The sequence below is a fragment of the Vipera berus genome, assembly GCF_964194415.1.
Source record: "Vipera berus genome assembly, chromosome: 13".
Taxonomy (NCBI): domain Eukaryota; kingdom Metazoa; phylum Chordata; class Lepidosauria; order Squamata; family Viperidae; genus Vipera; species Vipera berus.
Window position 1 is genome coordinate 9078351 of NC_138216.1, and position 20464 is coordinate 9098814.

At 42.7% G+C, this 20464-nt stretch overlaps 1 protein-coding gene across 1 annotated transcript in view; it reads right to left on the reverse strand.

Annotated features, from left to right (window-relative positions):
- The window catches only part of RAB40C (RAB40C, member RAS oncogene family), a 49668-nt gene that overhangs the window by 13381 nt on the left and 15823 nt on the right, over positions 1-20464 (reverse strand). The window contains exon 3 of the mRNA XM_081338379.1: positions 2365-2425. Within this exon, the coding sequence (XP_081194505.1) occupies positions 2365-2425 (61 nt within the window). The remainder of the gene's footprint in view (positions 1-2364; positions 2426-20464) is intronic.

Consider the following 20464-nt stretch of genomic DNA (forward strand, 5'->3'; position numbering starts at 1 on the left):
CTAATGCTTGAAATGCAAGCCGAGGTCAGGCTCAGCTCGGCTGTAGATCACCACGTGGTGCTTTGAAGCCCGCTGGGTTTTTGAACCATCTTGGGAGGAGTGCGAAACAAGCCCCGGGAAGCCTCATTAGCTGAATTGCCTACATGGGCTTTCTCTGCCGTCGGATTTCCTGTGCCGCAAAACCGGGGGACCCCGCCAAACTTGTTGGATCGGTGCTCGTTACGGTGGAAGGAGGCATTTCGGCGAACGTTTCCCTAGCAAGGCTCTCCTCTCCGCAGAGGCAGCATTGCATGCAAGCGGGCCTTGACTTAGAAGCATTGGCTTAGTGCAGGGGGTCTTCAGACGTGGCCCTTGGATGACTTGTGGGCTTCAACTCCCAGAATTCCTCAGCCAGGCACGCCGGCTGAGGAATTCTGGGAGTTGAAGTCCACAAGTCAAGGGGGTCTTCAAACGTGGCCCTTGGATGACTTGTGGGCTTCAACTCCCAGAATTCCTCAGCCAGGCACACCAGCTGAGGAATTCTGGGAGTTGAAGTCCACAAGTCAAGGGGGTCTTCAAACGTGGCCCTTGGATGACTTGTGGGCTTCAACTCCCAGAATTCCTCAGCCAGGCACACTGGCTGAGGAATTCTGGGAGTTGAAGTCCACAAGTCAAGGGGGTCTTCAAACGTGGCCCTTGGATGACTTGTGGGCTTCAACTCCCAGAATTCCTCAGCCAGGCACACCGGCTGAGGAATTCTGGGAGTTGAAGTCCACAAGTCAAGGGGGTCTTCAAACGTGGCCCTTGGATGACTTGTGGGCTTCAACTCCCAGAATTCCTAAGCCAGGCACGCCGGCTGAGGAATTCTGGGAGTTGAAGTCCACAAGTCAAGGGGGTCTTCAAACTTGGCCCTTGGATGACTTGTGGGCTTCAACTCCCAGAATTTCTCAGCCAGGCACGCCTCTGGCCTCTATTGTTTAAAAACCAGAGAGACTCAGTATTTCTTCTCTTGAAAAGTTTCTCCTTCTTTTCTTTAGATTATTTATTCAGATATTGTTTAGTGAGCCAGTCTGGTTTAATGTCTCGTCTAGTCTAGCACCAGGCTAGAAACCAGGAGACGGTGAGTTCTACCCCTGCCTTAGCCATGAAAGCCAGCTGAGTGGGCCAATCACCAGGAGATTGTGAGTTCTAGTGCCGCCATAGGCATGAAAGACAGCTGTCTGACTCTGGGCCAATCACCAGGAGACGGGGAGTTCTAGTCCCACCTTAGCCATGAAAGCCAGCTGAGTGACTTTGGGCCAACCACCAGGAGATTGTGAGTTCTTGTGCCGCCATAGGCATGAAAGCCAGCTGGGTGACTCTGGGCCAATCACCAGGAGATGGTGAGTTCTAGTCCCATTTTAGCCATGAAAGCCAGCTGGGTGACTCTGGGCCAATCACCAGGAGATGGTGAGTTCTAGTCCCATTTTAGCCATGAAAGCCAGCTGGGTGACTCTGGGCCAATCACCAGGAGATGGGGAGTTCTAGTCCCACCTTAGGCATGAAAGCCAGCTGGGTGACTCTGGGCCAATCACCAGGAGATGGTGAGTTCTAGTCCCATTTTAGCCATGAAAGCCAGCTGGGTGACTCTGGGCCAATCACCAGGAGATGGGGAGTTCTAGTGCCACCTTAGGCATGAAAGCCAGCTGGGTGACCCTGGGCCAATCACCAGATGGTGAGTTCTAGTTCCACCTTAGCCATGAAATCCAGCTGGGTGACTTTGGGCCAATCACCAGGAGACTGGGAGTTCTAGTCCCACCTTAGGCATGAAAGCCAGCTGGGTGACCCTGGGCCAATCACCAGGAGATGGTGAGTTCTAGTTCCACCTTAGCCATGAAATCCAGCTGGGTGACTTTGGGCCAATCACCAGGAGACTGGGAGTTCTAGTCCCGCCTTAGCCATGAAACCCAGCTGGGTGACTTTGGACCAATCACTCAGTCTCAGTCCAACTCACTTTACAGGAAAATAGATGGAGGAAGAAGTATTAGGCCTGTTCGCTGCCTTGAGTTGTTTATAAAAAAAATAAAAAATAAAGGCAGGACATAAAAAAATAAGATTAACTAGTAAACTTGTGGGTGAGGTTTCACAACTTTTAGTATTTGACATTGCACAAAATCTTGCTTTCTTGTAAGACACCATCCATTATAATAATAATAATGATGATGAAGGGGAGATTCGACATAAGCTAATTCACAAGTTAAACCAATATTACTTCATATGAATGACAGCACAAATGAAACAGAATTTAATAACTACATAAAGTTGCAGATTATCTTAGCGAGTTCAGGTTCTCTGCTCAGGTTTTTCCACGACTTTGAAAGATTTATGTAATTTATCTAGACTCACCAGAGCTCCAGTTTGACCCTTCTGCCATCTAACAGAATTGTCGTGGTTTTGTAATCAATTCCTGCAATGAAAAGATTGGAAGTAGGGTTATATAAATAATAGCAAATGGACATATAGGCTATTAAAAAAAGAATATATGCTATTAGAAAAGAAGGACTGGTGGTGTGTGGGGGGGAGACACACGATAGCAGTATTCCAGTATTTGAGAGGCTGCCACAAGGAGGAGCGGGGTTCAATTTATTTTCCAAAGCATCAGAGGGCAACACAAGAAACAAACTGACCAAGGAGAGAAGCAACCTGAAATTAAGGCGAAACTTCCTCACAGTGAGGACAATTAACCAGTGGAACAGCTTGCCTCCGGAAATCGTGGGCGCTCCATCACTGGAGGTTTTTAAGAAGAGACTGGGCAGTCACTTGACTGAGATGGTGTAGGTTCTCCTGCTTGAGCAGGGGGCTAGACTAGAAGACCTCCAGGGTCCCTTCCAGCTCTATTCTGATTGACAGTTAATACCATGGTGTTATCAGTGAGACGGTACTTTAGTGCTAAGAAGAAGAAAAAATTGCCACCTTGAGAGGCTTACTACCTAACATTTTGCCCAGGAGAAAAAAACTGGAAATAAATAAGAAAATGATATGTAGGTTTTCTCAATTATGTGAAGCTATGCTCTGTAATAGTCCTAGCTACGGTGTTTCCCGCGAAAATAAGTGCCAACTGGAATACAAGCCCTACCGTGATTTTTCAGGATGCTTGTAATATAAGCCCCGTCCCCAAAATAAGCCCGTTAAGATTGGCAGCCAGAAGAATGCATTTTGTACCGTGTTTCCCTGAAAATTAGACCTAGCTGAAAAATAAGCCTTCATGCATCTTTTGGAGCAAACATACAAAACCAGGTCTTAGTTGGAGGGAAACAGGGTATTATAAACAGGTTTCCTTCTTCAAAATTTGGAAGAGGGAAATATTTTGAATAAGTTGGAAACAAGGTTAGATGAGAGGAAGAGAGAAATCTTCGCATGTCTGACCTAAATCTTGCTAAAGGTAAAGGTTCCCCCGCACATGCGTGCTAGTCGTTTCCGACTCTAGGGGCCGGTGCTCATCTCCGTTTCAAAGCCGAAGAGCCGGCGCTTGTCCGAGGACGTCTCTGTGGTCATGTGGCCGGCATGACTAGACGCCAAAGGCGCACGGAACGCTGTTACCTTCCCACCGGAGTGGTCCCTATTTTTCTACTTGCATTTTTACGTGCTTTCGAACTGCTAGGTTGGCAGAAGCTGGGACGAGTAACAGGCGCTCACTCTGTTACGCGGCACTCGGGATTCGACCTGCCAAACTGCCGACCTTCTGATCGACAAGCTCAGCGTCCTAACCCACTGAGCCACCGCGTCTTGCTAGTCATATTCTATTACAGCTTTATATTTAGTACAAGAGTTACATCTCTCTCTCTCTCTGCGTGCATGTGTGTATGTGTGTTTAAAAAGCGAAGTTTCCAGCTTCTACCAGATCTTCAAAAATTAGTGTCCAATTCGTAAAAGCAATGCGTGTTTTTTGCAAGGAGCTAAAGTTTACCACTATCATACATACCCAAATATTTAATAAAATGAGAATGAAGTTATCAACACTAAACCAAAACTTTGAAGTGTCCTGCCACAGAACTGTTTCAGCAATGTTAGAAGCCTGCACATTGTACTAATAGTTTCAACTGGTCATCTCTCTTTCTATCCCTCTGAATATTTAATCTGTATAGTTCTTAGTAGAAACAGGTCTTTATTGGACAGATTCAATATTGGGTTAATTGGCTGCCTCACATTCTGCCTTCCAGGAGGATCAAGAACCATTTCTTTTGACAATTTAAACCTTTCATTAGGTAATGTCCAGTTGGATAAACAAATAACATTTACAGACTCGGTGATTTGATTGGCACTTTGCACCATGCCAAGATAGCCGTGGGCTGCATAACGGTTTGAGGGAATTAAAGGACAAATCACATCTGCTAAGCAAAATAAACAGGTTTCAATATTTTGATTTCAAACCTGAGCTTTTCAACTTGGTGACTCTAAGCTCGTCTTAGCATCTTGCTAGTGCAATTCAGGACATGATCTGCTCACGGGACACACTTAAGTTTATTTTCTATTAGTACAACTACTATGCCCATCCCACGTCAGGAGCTACTATTGTTCAGATTACTAGAAATCAGCCTATGCTTCTGGAGAGTTTCTGGCAGTTCTATCTACCAGTAAAATCCAATAACTATTTTCCATAAAAGCAACCTTTAATATTTTTCTCCCCTACCCCAGGAAGTCCCTGAAAAACCAACAGCTAGTCAGAGGAAAGAAGCTAAGACATTCTAAGCTGCGTTACCACATTCCTGATGTCAACGTTGTTTAATCCACGGCAGCTTTCCTTCACAATCGGCTAGCCACGAGGTTGGCTGTTTCACTTAAAAAGACTCAAAAGTGCATGGTGCTGGATTTGAACGAAGTGGTAAATGCTGCCAGAACTGCACACAGGACAAAAATCCAGGCATTTACAGGCAGTCCCTGTTTTGCGACAACCGAGCCCCAAATTTCTGTTGCTAAAGCAAGACCACCTTTCTTGCCACCGTTTTTCAGTGAATCACTGCAGTTGTTAAGTTAGCAACCCGGTTGTTAAGTGAATCTGGCTTCCCCATTGGCTTTGCGCCTCAGGTGGTCTCAAAAGGGGATCACGTGACCCCGGGACGCTGCGACCGTCATAAATAGGAGTCGGTTGCCAAGCGTCCACATTTTGATCATGTGACCATTAGGAATGCCGCAATGGTCGTTAAGGGTGAAAAAAATGTTCATAGGTCGCTTTTTCCAGTGTCGTTAACTTAGAACAGTCACTAAACGAATGGTTGTTAAGTCGATGACTATATTTTAAGAGCTCCCTGATCAATTCACCCACGCAAAGCAAGGGCTCCGTAAAATTCACTGCAACGCTGAATAACCTTTAAAAAAATCACTTTCCTACTGCTGCAGCAATTCCATTAATCTGACGGAAACGAATTCAAAGTTTTTCATTTTGCCAATGCAGATAGCCTTCTGCAGGGGGTTGAAAACTTGGGACGGCTCACTTGCAGAATAACTGTTAAGGAATTTGTTGTGCAGAGGTCTCCTTGTGCTACCAAAGAGTTGCACAGACAAGGAAGGGTACTGAGAGCAGTAAGAGTCACACACAGGAGTACACTGAGTTGTAAAAGCAAAAAGTATTTTACTTTGAGGTGGTGTAAAAACAAAAATGCACAGTCAAAAATAAACAGTCCAGGTCATACACAATAGCAACAGTCCAAGGAGTAATCCAAACTACAAAGTCTTCTTACCAGTCCAGAGGTCAATACACAGTTCAGGTTTACAACAGTAGTAAACCAACAGCAGAGCAAAAACAGTAATAGTAGAGATCAGTGAATTCAGAGAGAGAAAAAGAAGCTACGTTACTAGCTCCCTCTTATGGCCATGAGAACACTTACACACCCATTGGCCAATTAACTTCTTAAAGACATAACATCATGGTTAATATATTTTCAACCCAACATTGTAGGCTAACACCATATGCCTAACAATAACAAATAACAGAGTTGGAAGGGACCTTGGGGGGGGTCTTCTAGTCAACCCCCCCCGCTCAAGCAGGATACCCTGTATTTGTCATTTCAGACAAATGGTTGTCCAATCTTTTTTTTAAAACCTCCAGAGTTGGAGCATCCACAACTTCTGATTTGTTCCGTTTTATTAATTGTTCTCACTGTCAGGAAATTCCTCCTTAGTTCTAGGTTGCTTCTCCCCGATTAGTTTCCATCCGTTGCTTTTTGTCTGCCTTCAAGTGCTTTGGAGAACAGCTTGACACCCCCCCCCCTCTTCTTTGTGGCAGCCCCTGAGATATTGGAAGGCTGCTGCCGTGTCTTAGTCCTTCTTTTCATTAAACTGGAGACATAGGCAGCTATTTATATTTTCCAAATCCGCAGACGCTTGCTGCAGCCATACCATCAACACCCTGTTTAGGTTAGCCCCACGTATCGCAATAACTGGCAGCTGCAGGAAACATCGCAAAGGGTGTGAAAGCAACTCAGACGTTGTCGCTTTGGCAAGTCTGCACAGTGCTAGCAGGAAAAAAAACCTGACACTTTCAAAAGTCAGATCTCAGGGAAATATGGAAGCTGTTATCCCATTTCACTTTATAGTAGCTTTCCCCCCCCCCCCCAGAAACTTTTCTATATAAGGGACTGGTGCATTTCCTCCCCTCCCCCCCCTTTTTTTTCTTTTTGAATCCTTAACTTTGATACAATCTCCCCAGTGCAGGCAACAGCTCTGCGATTCAAGCTCCCTCCCTTGATGGTTTGCACGCCGCTGCAATTTTAAGATTGCACGGTACCTATTTTAATCCTATTACAAATCAGGGAGCACTTTTCGGCACCGAGTCTTTCATTACAGCTGCTGTTTTTATGTTTGAAAGCCTATCAGGCCAGTTCAGGCAAACTGCCAAAGCGGAAAACTGGGCTGTTCAAACATGCTTGATTAATTAAACCTGACATCGAAGCAAACCAGACAGCTTTGACCTGACTACAACGCTAGAGGGCGCTGCAGCACGAAAAACTTTACCCCTGCAAGTTTGGTTGCTAATATGTGATTGTTCGGTATGTTTATCTTTGGTATTTTTAATTTTGTTATCTTCTTTTTTGGGGTGGGTGGGTGTTCAACTAAAACAAGGAGTGTATTTTATTTTATAACTGTATCCACATTGAAGAGAGCTGTAAGTAGCTTTTTTAAAAAATATTATTTCGGACGGGTTCTGTCCCTTTTTCAACTTCCCATATTGTCCCTCTCTCTCTGTTTTTCCCTTTACGTTGTAATTTTGCACAACTTTTTTATTTCTGAAACTTAATAAAACTCTTTTTTAAAAAAAAATCCCATCGCAAAATACCGCTTCTGCGGGAAAACACAATATGTATACAATTAATATCACACCCTCATAACTTCCCTGATTTTACCTAGCAGGCTAGTCTTGCTCAGCCTAATCCACCCCCCCCAAGGATTTTGGGAGAAAAATGCAAAAAAGAGAGTATTGTACACAATACCCAGATGTAAATAAAATTCTAGACATAGACCTAATGAGAGTTCTTAGATCTAGAATTAAGAATGCCAAATAGCCTGTACAGCTGATTTGCATCTAAGGGGCCTCTGATCAGAATCAAAACTGTAATAATGTTCAAATCTTACTAGCCTTCACTCGGGGTGTAAAACCAATCTCCTTTTTATTGCTTATCTTTCCTCTAACACCAGAATTTAATGCTGGAATTGTGCTTTTAGACAAAAAAATATATATATGTTATTTAGCTATTCTAATATGAGCCAGCAGTGTGCTGCAGCTGCCAAAAAAGCCAACACAGTGCTAGGCTGCATTAACAGGGGGATAGAATCAAGATCACGTGAAGTATTAATACCACTTTACAATGCCTTGGTAAGGCCACACTTGGAATACTGCATCCAGTTTGGGTGCCACAATGTAAAAAAGATGTTGAGACTCTGGAAAGAGTACAGAGAAGAGCAACAAAGATGATTAGAGGTCTGGAGGCTAAATCTTACAAGGAACGGTTGCTGGAACTGGGTATGTCCAGTTTAAAGAAAAGAGGGACTAAGGGGTGACATGATAGCAGTCTTCCAATATCTCAGGGGCTGCCCCAAAGAAGAGGGAGTCGAGCTATTCTCCAAAGTGCCCGAAGGCAGGACAAGAAGAAACGGATGGAAACTAGTCAAGGAGAGAAGCAACCTAGAACTAAGGAGAAATTTCCTAACAGTTAGAACAATTAACCAGAGGAACAACCTGCCTCCAGAAGTTGTGAATGCTCCAACACTGGAAGTTTTTAAGAAGAGACTGGACAACCATTTGTCTAAAATGGTATAGGTTCTCCTGCTTGAGCAGGGGGTTGGACTAGAAGACCTCCAAGGTCCCTTCCAACTCTGTTATTCTGTTCAGTGTTCCAATATCTCAGGGGCTGCCCCAAAGAAGAGGGAGTCAAGCTATTCTCCAAAGTGCCTGAAAGCAGGACAAGAAGCAACGGATGGAAACTAGTCAAGGAGAGAAGCAACCTGGAACTAAGGAGAAACTCCCTGACAGTTAGAACAATTAACCAGTGGAACAACCTGCCTCCAGAAGCTGTGAATGCTCCAACACTGGAATTTTTTAAGAAGCGTCTGGACAGCCATTTTGTCTGAAATAGCATAGGGTTTCCTACCGGAGCAGAGGGTTGGACTAGATGACCTCCAAGGTCCCTTCCAACAACAACTTCTTCTTCTTCTTCTTCTTCTTCTTCTTCTTCTTCTTCTTCTTCTTCTTCTTCTTCTTCTTCTTCTTATTATTATTATTATTATTATTAATTATTATTAATTATTATTATCTAAAAGCCATGGGACAGAACTTGGTAAAGTCATCCTGCCCAACGACTCTTACAACCATTCAACTAATAACCATTTCCCACACTTAGCAGCCATGGCAGCATCCCGGGGGTCACGTGATCAAAATTCTGACGTTTGGCGACTGACACATTTAAGGTCACGTGATCCCCTTTTGCGACCTTCTGGACCAGCCAAGTCAATTGGGAAGAAGCCAGATTCACTTAACAACCACGTTACTAATTTAACCACTGCAGTCACTCACTTAAGAACCGTGGCCAGCAAGGTTGTAAAAATGGGCAAAATTCACTTTTAACAACGGTCCTGCTTAGCAACGGAATGGCTCAACTGTGGTCGTAAATCGAGGACAACCTGTATAAAGCAGGGAATACCTTATAGGTTTTGTACTATTCACCTGTTCTAAATCTGGCGAACCAAAATTGTGCCTGAATCGACATTGTGCTGTGGGAAGTCAGCCCCCCCCACCAAGAGAAGGAAATATTAAAAGGGTAGAAAAATATATTTCCTCAAAGGATCTTAAAGAGGCAGGAAAGCACGCCCAGTTTTTTTCTTAATAGCCCCAAGTCTCCCTCCCCCAAGCAGAAACCAGCTCTGTAAAAATGCAGATGTAAACAATCCATTCAGGAAGGTTGGAGGCTCCCAGCTAGAAGATTAACAAGACAAAGACATCTTAAATCTACATACCCCACCCAAACTCTAAGACAGGACATAATAGGATTAACCCACAGATACCAAAGGGGCACACTCAGACTCAGGTCGAAGTTCATGTCACAGGAACAACTCCAAACAAAAGGCTCCAGAGAGTATAAAAACCCACTCCCTACATGTACTCTCTCTCTCTCTCTCTCTCTCTCTCTCTTTTTTCGTCCAGAGCCATCTTCCTGTCTGGCTCTCCTCTTCAATAAACTGCAACCTTCTTCCTAAAGCAGTCGCCATGTTGTTTATTCCTGGCTTGGACTGAACCACGATGAAGACTTTCCCTTCAACAATATCTTTTGTCCCAAACATAGAGATGAAGGCATGAAGATGGCTGCAATCCTGATCTTCCTTCTTCTGCATTGACCCAAACTGCATTTAGTCTGCTGTGTGTCTCTTTGTCACCCCACACAATCTGCAACAGATAATCCATTCAGGAAAGTTGGAGCCCTCCAGCTAGAAGCACAAAGACATCTAAAATCTACATACCCCACCCAAATTCTAAGACAGGACATAATAAGATTAAGCCACAGATGCCAAAGGGGCACACTCAGACTCAGGTCAAAATACATGACACAGGAAATACAAACCCTCAAACAGGAACAGGAAACAACTCCAAGCAAAAGGCTCCAGAGGGTATAAAAACCCACTCCCTACATGTACTCTCTCTCTCTCTCTCTTTTTTCGTTCAGAGCCATCTTCCTGTCTGGCTCTCCTCTTCAATAAACTGCAACCTTCTTCCTAAAGCAGTCGCCATGTTGTTTATTCCTGGCTTGGACTGAACCACGATGAAGACTTTTCCTTCAACAGTGCTATAAAAAACTCTCCTGCCAATGGCAATTTCCTCATCTTAGGTGTTTAAAAAGATGCCAGAAAAGGAAAGTTGGTTCTTAGATAAACATCAAAGTGATAAAAGTGAACGCTTCAAGAACAAATACATGCTTGCAGAGATGATACTCCTCTGCTAAGAGCTGTTCAGTATTTTAAACATATTATTGAAAATGTTGAGAGAGTTATTTATGGGATAGATAGATTTTAAAGGAGTCAATTACAGCATGATCTTCGTAGAAGAATGAAAGAGTAATTTTCCTGATTCCCAACTATACCCGGTTTATATTTTGACCTCAAACAAATGGCACCTAAGTAATTCATTTTAAAAATCATTGTTGCATGAACACAAGTTATTTGACCCTCTTTAAATCTTGGCAGTGCTTCAGCTCCTGTTTTAAGGGCTACAAGACCTACACAAGCAATGATGGGAAGGGGCTTAATTCTGATCCTAATTATCATGAGAAGCAGACATGAAGGACATTATAATCCTGCCCTGAAAACTGCTGATAAATCTTTCTTTTCTGTTCATGGGTAAAAAAAGGGACATTAATACTTTGGATCAACTCACTGTTAATTAGTCTTTTACAACACTGTTAATTAGTTTTGGATATTTTCCAAAAAGATCTGGGATTTCTTAAAATATGTTCTAGCTTGACAATTTGGACATGACACCTTAGCACTTTTAAATTACTAATATTATTGGGAAAAGTTTTTGAGGTGACTAAATTTGAAGTTATTTTTTTATGTGCAGTGGAAAAATAGTACCAAAACAGAAGAAAAAGCTGCAAGCAATTTGGAACAAAGAGATGGAACATCCTGCTTTAATAAACCCAATAGGCTTGTCTTTTAAGGAATGTCAAATTGATATCCTGTTGTCTTAAGATACAATTAATATAACAAATGGCTATATGGACACCCGGATGGGTGGCAAAGGTTGTGTTTTAACTTCTGTATGTTGGAAAGGTAATATTTTAGAAAGCACAATGACTCAATTACTTCTGCTTTGACTTAGAACAACACTGTTTAACTTCCTATTCGTTAAGTTATTAATAGGGCACTAAAAACAAAGCAAACAAGGGTTAAGCATGGGAATGTATCGTTAAATTATATCCTCCAAAATTGGAATCTATTGAAGAAAATTGGAATTACTGTGGAGGACCAAAGCTAAAAAGACGGTTTAACTGCAGCGGAAAGATATTGAAAATCTAAGATTTAAATCTTTGGAGGGAGGATATGTGTTCATTTTCAACACTGATCAGTCTGATGATCATTACTCTATACGGGTCAATATTAAGCATTAGAAATAGCACTTAAGACTTATATACTGCCCCATAGTGCTTTACAGCACCCTCTGGGTGGTTTACAATTTCAGCAAATTGCCCCCCAACAATCTGGGCCCTCATTTTACCGACCTTGGAAGGATGAAAGGGTGAGTCAACCCACTGCCCCACCGGGGATCTGTATAGAATGAAGGCTATTGCTAAGCACATTGATTTGTGCTTTAAATTGTAAGCCGCCCTGAGTCTTCGGAGAAGGACGGGATATAAATGGGATTAAAATAAAAAATAAATAAAATAATCTGTTGTTTAAAACTTGAGCTTCTGGTTTTACATAGCTTCATTTTAATATTTATTTAGGGTTTACTGTTTTGTTTGCATTTTCATTTTTTCCTCTTGCCTTTTTAAAAAGGCTGCTTCAATCTGCATAGCTTAAATAACACGGAATGTACAGTATAATATCCCAAGACAGCTTAGAGAAAAACAGCCACCCACTAAGGAACCAAAATATCCCACAAAAGGGGGATATTCTCGATACACACACACACACACACACACACACACACACACATATATATATACATACACATATACATACACATATACATACATACATACATACATACATACATATATACATATACATATACATATACATATACATATACATATACATATACATATACATATACATATACATATACATATACATATACATATACATATACATATATATATATATATATATATATATATATATATATATATATATATAGGACTCCTTCATGGCCCTCTTATATATTTTTCATATATATATGAAAACGCAGTAAAATAAATAATAGATGTCTGCTAGCTAGAAAACCAGCAGGTTATGACAATTCTATGTGGTCTTTCAGGTAGAATTGCCATAACCTGCTTGTTTTCAGCATATTTTATTTATTTTACTGCTTTATATATATATATATAGGTGGAGGAAACATCAAACGTAAAACGTTACAAAACAAACGCAAAAGGATGTTGACCATGCCCAGCCTGAGATGCAAGGATGGCAAAGGCTGAAAAACCGGTTTGATCTCTTTTCAACGAATTCCAGCTCTGACTCGCCACGCGAGTTCAGTTTATAATGAAAAGAAACTATTTTGCTATTATTGTCCCTTATAAGAAGCTGTCCACAAACACTGTTATTACCAGTACACAGTTTAGACAAAGGAAACAGATAGAGTGGAAAAGCTGTCGACACATGGACAAAAACACTGTCTTGCCATGGAAATTATTATATCCATTAAACGTCAACTCCAAGGATTATTTCTATTTCCAATTTAACAGGCTCCGTTCTTAATAAGCTTTCAGCCAGGTTGAGATGACCCCTCGGAGTGATCCCCTTGCTTGAGCGCTATTCAAAAGAGTTTTTTGTTTTTCTTTTAATCATCCATCAAAATCCACAGCAAATAATCAGCTGGTTTGGTGCTAACATTATGTTTTATACGCTGGAAGCTGCTGCTGTGTTTCCCGAGGAACAAGTTCAAAGAGGCATTCTCTGGAGATGGTTCACCGCAAGGATTGCGCTAGAATGGAAAACACGAGCAGGATAAAAGGCGTTTGTCTCTTCTGTTTTCCCCCCAACAATAAAGGTAAAATTTATTCAGACTCAACAAGGCCACGGGTACAAACCATTTCTAGCTGGAAGGAACTGAACAACAGCTTGACACAGAACATCTCTTCAGACCGCATTACATATTATTTCCAAGGTTCGAAAATGCCCATGTAAAGAGTTGGTCTAAATCAGGGGGGCGGGCAACCTGGGCTCTTTTATGACTTGTGGACTTCAACTCCCAGAATTCCTGAGCCAGCCATGCTGAGGGGAAATTAAAACTAAATTAAATTAAATTAAAAAATTAAATTAAATTAAATTAAATAATTAAATTAAATTAAATTAAAACTCCGAACAAAAATGTGTAAGTTGGGAAAGTGTTCTGATTTGTTGCTACTATAGACTAACATAGAAAGCCAGTTTGGTGTAGAGCAGGGGTAGGCCACCTTGGCTCTTTGATGACTCGTGGACTTCAACTCCCAGAATTCCTGAGCCAGCCATGCTGAGGGGAAAGGGAGAGGTTTCCAAGCTGAGCCATGCTGGCTCAGGAATTCTGGGAGTTGAAGTCCACAAGTCATGAGGGGGCCAAAGTTTCCCCCACGCTGGCTCAGGAATTCTGGGAGTTGAAGTCCGCAAATCATGAAGGGGCCAAAGTTCCCCCACGCTGGCTGAGGAATTCTGGGAGTTGAAGTCCCACGAGTCCTAAAAGAGCCAAGGTTGCCTAGCCTTGGTCTAAATGCAATGTTTTAGGAATCTTATCAAAGTTGATCCTTTCAGGACTGAGTGGGTGTGGCAACCGTAACTGAGACCAGAATTTCCATTGCTAGGCGAAGTGGTTTTAGTGGGTCACGCCAGGTTTTGGACCTTTATGCCATGGTTATTAAGTGAATCACTGCAGTTGATAAATGAATCACACGGCGGTTAAGTAAACCCAGCTTCCTCCATTGACTTGACGAGTCCTATGTCACTTTTTTCCAGCGCTGTTGTAACTCTGAATGGTTGCTAACGCATGGTTGCTAAGTCAAGGATTACCTGTAGCCCAAAAGGCTTTTGTGGAGTGCAAGATGCTAAGGCCGTGGTGGCGAACCTATGGCACGGGTGCCACAGGCGGCACGCAGAGCCCTCTCTGTGGGCCCGTGCACCGACGCCCCAGTCCTAGGCCTTCAGCTGGGTTTTATAAAAACCTTTTCACTTTAGGCCTCCGCCGCTGTGTGCAAAAAAAAAAAAGGCTCAATCAATCAATTTAACTTCTCGTGGGGAAAAAAAAATCTCGCAAAGTTGGAATTGATTGATTGAACACCGTTACCACTGCAGCCACGCCCACCCAATGGGCCATGCCCACCTGGCACCTGACAATACATAAATGGGTTTTGGGTTGCAGTTTGGGCACTCGGTCTCTAAAAGGTTCGCCATCATTGCGCTAGGTAATACTGGACTTCAAGTGACTGTAAGGCAGGGGTCCCCAACCCCTGGTCCGTGGACCGGTACCGGGCCGTGGCATGCCAGCAACCGGTCCGCACGAACAAGCAAAGCCCTATCCGTGGGATGCAGGCAGCACACAAAACCACGCAGCTTCCGGTCCGCGAAAAAACCCGTCTCCACGGAAACGGTTCCTGGTGCCCAAAAGGTTGGGGATAGTTGCAGTTCTTGTTCACTTCTACGTATTTGTTGTTATTGGGTCGGGCAAGAATTCTGATTGTATCCTGAGAAGTAAATAAGTATGAAGCCAGAAGAGATGATACAATCAGGTTAGAAAATTAATATTAGAAGTCTGGGTGACCACACAAAACTTGTATTCCCACCCACCCACTGGAATTCTTTAAGCAAATCAAAATTCATCCTGCTTGCATGACCAAACCAATCCTATATAAGATTTTATGATGTGGGAAATCTAACTTATTAAATAAAATCTCCCAGTCTATTACCGCATTGTAAGAACTTATTTTGGCTCATGGACTAAAAAAAAAACACCCCAAAGCAGCACGTTTGCCATCTCCTGCCCCTACCCCCAATCCTTCTGGCCATCCTTTTCTGGAGTCCACAATTAAGCAGGCATTTTGAAGAGATTTAGGAATACCAAGCCTGAACCAAGAGACAAAAAGAACCAGCCAGCTTTGAAAGTTCAAATGCATAGAAAAATAACGCTCCATAGATGCTGGGTATGTACCGTAAATATACAGACACGCACAGAAATTCGTCCGTGCACAGAGGAGACAGAGGTCTACTTAAGCTTTTAAAAACTAACAGATTGCTCTTCAAATATGAGAGATAATTAGTCCAAGTTTCACCATTCTCAGAGACTGGAGGGAAAGACAGGATTTGCAGATGGCAGAATATAAAACATCAGAGGTTCATCTACAAAGCCTTTAGAGAATAGCTTTAATGCATTGGGATTTCTGCATTCCCATCTCTCTCTAATAGGTAACCCGGGCAGTTTTGCCCTTATATAATTGCTTGTTTGTATTGCTAAGCAAGGAGGCAAAATGGCCGATAAAGTCATAGAAACACCATGGTCATAAGTACAGCTTATTGAAGTGTCAACAGAATGGAGGACATGGGCCACATAGAGCTGAGTAAGAACGTTGGAAAGATCAGCAAATTAAGGCTTTGCGTAAGCCACCAGAGGAATGACACAGCTTGGGCTGAGGTGTAGTGAATCTGGACGCACAAGGTTATTTCTTGGGTCTACTTTAGAATTGTTATGTCTGAAAGTGCCAGCAGTTCTGAGCAACGCCATCGATTAATGGCATTGCTTTTTGCCAATGGAAACTGCATCGCCCTAACTATGGTTCAGGACCTCAGAGTTAAGAATTCATTTCTTATACATTATTGTAAATCTGGATTTCGAATTGACCAGCTGAGTCATAGGAAATGGTGTGGCAATCTTTATTTTTAATATACATTTCAGGGTGTGTCGTACCCATGCATTAATTATTTCAGACGAGGCACTGTCAGTCAACAGGCTGCAAATTCCAGGAAGGGTGACAAAGCTTTATAGATCCCAGGAAAAGATGCCCACTTGCATTTTAGGGATTTTTTTTTAAAAAAAGTTATTTTGATTTTTTAAGGCCAAGACAAACCGTTGTGAATGATATACGGGCGGCTTCTCTGGCTTGATTTCCAGATCTCTTGATGTGTGATCATAAACAAAAATTAAGACCGTGGTAATTTAAAGGAAGTTCTGATTATCAGTAGAGGGGAACAATCCTATCGAATTATCAACAGGGCTGAAGGCACATTTAAAATGGGTGCTGGGATGGAGAAGGAAAAGAAAATGGAACTGTAATGTGAACCTGGAAGAGGGCACCATTATCACTCAGCTTTTCCAAGTAGAGGGTCCCAAAACATGAGAAGGGATGGAAGAGGCCTGCCCAAGAAATTTGAAGAAGGCTGAAAAGGAAAAGGAAGGTTAAGCGGTGCGGAAGAAACTATGGATTAATGCTGCAAGTCAAACAGCGTATAGAAGGAGTGTCCAACCTTGGCAACCTGTGGACTTCATTTCCCAGGATTCCATGCTGGCTGGGGAATTCTGGGAGTTCAAGTCTGCAGGTCTTAAAGTGGCCAAAGTTGGACACCCCTGGTTTATACTATGTTGTGGCTACACTCGTAATCTTAAACTAATCTGCCGCAGACTGGAGTTCAGTACAGGGTAGACCTGTCCTGTCCAACCTGTGTTTGCCAAGCTTGGGACTCAATAAAACTCAATAAATCTACCAAATCTTGCTACTGCTGGGAAGGAACGGCTGCCAGCACCCCTGCTTCCAAGTCCCACTATACCCATTTTTAAAACTGGTACGGTAATTATGTACTATAGGTTGCTTTGAACTTTTGCAGAAAAGGTGGGGCACCAATGTACTGCACTTCAAGAGCTACATCAAGATGCTCTTCTGATACAAATGCAGATGGAAGAAAGAAGTACAAAAACCATACAAAAATGAATTCGCATCTTTATTACGTATTGCTGAATTTATTTTTGCAGGGAGGGAAAAATGTAAAACGCTAACCTTGTCACCACTGCCATGTTCAAGGCCATTTGTCATGCAAAACCGTGGGAAAAATCATGACGTGATAACCCTAAAAACCAAAAAGGTTAACTAGGTATATCCCATGACCATTCTTATATGTTTAAATCATACATGGTTAGGCATGTACTTCTTTATATTAATACCTACTAGCTATGAGCAAGAATTTTAAAAAAGGAAGAAATATTAGATCAATCTTCCCACACAAGTCTGCTTTGCGACTGTATTTTATCCAGCCATCCGGGAGATATTTTCCCACATAATGAGTGCATTTTTATAAGGAAATGGATGCTTGCAACAGATGAACTATTGAAGAATGCTTGATCTCTGTGGAACGTGAAACAGGATTTACTTACAACAACAGGAAGTTGCTTCTATGTGGAATCTGCACAGGGGCAAATCTGCTCCTTCATTCCAGAGGCAGCTTACGGATCCTTCAAAGATTTTAATTACACATGCCAAGAGATGGTTGATTAATTCTCTCCGCAGCTAGCGTCTATTTTCATACAAAACCATTGATTATGACAATCCACCCACCCTCCCCATTTTAATCACTGGCTCACAGTTCTCTCTGTAACTAGGGGCATAATCATACTTTTAAAAAGATGAAGGGGAATGAAACCTCAATGATCTGGGCAAGCTTTTAATTAGCCAAGAGCACTTGTCAATTGCACACTCGGCTATCGTATTAATTAAGCAACCAAAGCAATTCTGTGACAGGGCAGCAGACTGTTGCAAACACACTTACTATCTCAGTTAAGATGTGGGTATGGCCAATAAAGACCAGGTAAAGAAAGGGCCTGCTCCCATAGCAGGGGAAAATGCTTCAGTGATCTTGAGTTCCTGCAAATTACAGGTAGTCCTCAACTTACATCCATTCATTTAGGGACCATTTGAAATTACGACTGCATCGGGGAAAAAGGGCCTTATGACCGTTTTTCACCCCTATGACCATTGCAGCATCCACACGGTCACTTGATTAAGCCTCCTTGCTCAGCAGCAGAAATTGTGGCCATTAAGCCGAGGGCTACCTGTACAGGTACGCAATTCAGGCCCAGTTTTCTATTGCTAAGTGGCTACGTGAATTCTGCCCCATTTTATGACCTTTCTTGCCACAGACGTTAAGTGAACCGCCCCAGTTAAGTTTGTAACTCGGTTGTTCCGTTGAATCTGGCTTCCCCCATCGACTTTGCTTGCCGGGAGATCACGCCAGAGGGGGGATCACGCTGACCCTGGGATGCTGCTACCGTCATAAGGATGAGTCGGTTGCCAAGCATCCTGGTTTTTTTTTTAATTTTATTTTTATTTTAATTCCATTTATATCCCGCCCTTCTCCGAAGACTCAGGGCGGCTTACAAGCTTAGCAGTAGCCTTCATTCTATGTATATGCCTGCTTATTAGGGCTTTCACACACACACACCCAAGCGGCATTATTACAAAGTCAGCTTAATTGCCCCCAACAATCTGGGTCCTCATTTTACCTACCTCGGAAGGATGGAAGGCTGAGTCAACCTTGACTTATTCACGTGACCGCGAGGATGCTGCAACCGTCTTTAGGTGTGAAAAACAGTCGTCGGTCATTTTGCCGTTGTAACTTTGAATGGTCGCTAAAGGGACTGGGGAGATGGCTGCCAAGTCTTTCTCCTTGAACTGAGCTTTTCCTCCAGACCCGTGGTTGCAGGGAAGGAGGAGTTAAACGGCCCCATCTGGAAAGGGCCTTTACATAATGAACCCCAAGGCTTCTCGATCTTCATTCAGCAGTTATCCACCCCATAGGAGTTCTTCTACTCCAAGCTGTGGAGGTGATTTATATTCCCGGTGCCCACAACTCATATTCCAGGCACAAGGTCCATTTCATCTTTCCATTCCTAATCATCCTGTCTCAGGGGTAGGCAACCTTAGCTCTTTTATGACTCATGGACTTCAACTCCCAGAAATCCTGAGCCAGCCATGCTGGCTCAGGAATTCTGGGAGTTGAAGTCCATGAGTCATAAAAGAGTCGTATGCGGAAGCCCAGTAACTTGACTTCTCTCAGTATTAACTCTTCATTTAACAGCATCTGCCCGTCACTTATAACCGTTCATTTGGTCACCATTTGAAGTTACAATGGTACCGTTTTTCACACACTTAACAACCGTCGCAGCAGCCCCAGGTCACACGATCAAAATTTGGAAGCTTGGCAACTGGCTCATGTTTATGACAGTCGCGGGTGTCCATGTCTTCACCTTTAGCGACCCTTCTGACAAGCAAAGTCAACGGGGAAGGCTCACTTCGTAACCGGGTTAGTAACAGCTGCAGCGATCCACTTTGCAACTGCGGCAGGAAAGGTCGTAAAATGGGTCAAAACTCAATAACTGTCTCACTTAGCAATGGACATTTTGGCCTCAATTGTGGTCGTGAGTCGAGGACTATCTGTGCAGGGCTGAGGCAGGACGGTTCCTGACACTCCCCCCCTTTCTCTGGAAAATAAAGTATATAGAGGAGAGAATTTGCAGGGACAAAGTATAGGTCTATAAACTACTCTTTTGCAGCTCGAATGAAGGTTTGGGAAGCACAAAAGACATCAGTGTAAAGAAATTTATATTGTTTCTGCTGGCAGAATTACCTACTTTTCACCAAAAGCGAAGGGAAAGCCAAAATTACAAAAAAAAAAAAAAGTGAACTTGACAGCAGACATTTACAATCTGGAATAAAAGCGTTGGAAATTGCAGCCTTCAAAATTGCAGTGTTTGAAAGTCAACGAATAACCATTAAATCTGCCACATGACCGCAAAGTGTTTTGTTTCCTCCGAGGTATTTCTTGCCCATTCTTCTCCTTTGTTGGTTGTCTTCAAGGATTCCATTTAGTTTAATCTTGACACGGAGCGATTTTGTAATCAGTCAGAGAAGTAACGTACGGAAAGAGCCCATTTTTAGTTTCCAATTCAAAGTGCCACGAGGAAGGTTTAATAAATAAAATCAAATGCGACATAAAGGAAAAAACGAGAGCGACTGCAAATACGCGGTGCTTTTGATGATAAAAATCTGCTCCCTTCGAGGGCAGGATACAGAATTGTCACACACACACACACACACACCACACACAAACACGCTTACTCCCTTTCAGAGTTCTGCAAGCAACGTTAGAAGAATCCTGAAAATCATAGAAAGTTCTCAGACAGTATTTTCAATGCTGCACGGATTTTATGTAGCTATGTTAAGGAGAGTGTCTAATGCAGAGGTCTCCAATCTGTGGGCCGTGGCGCATTACTGGGCTGTAGCCTGCT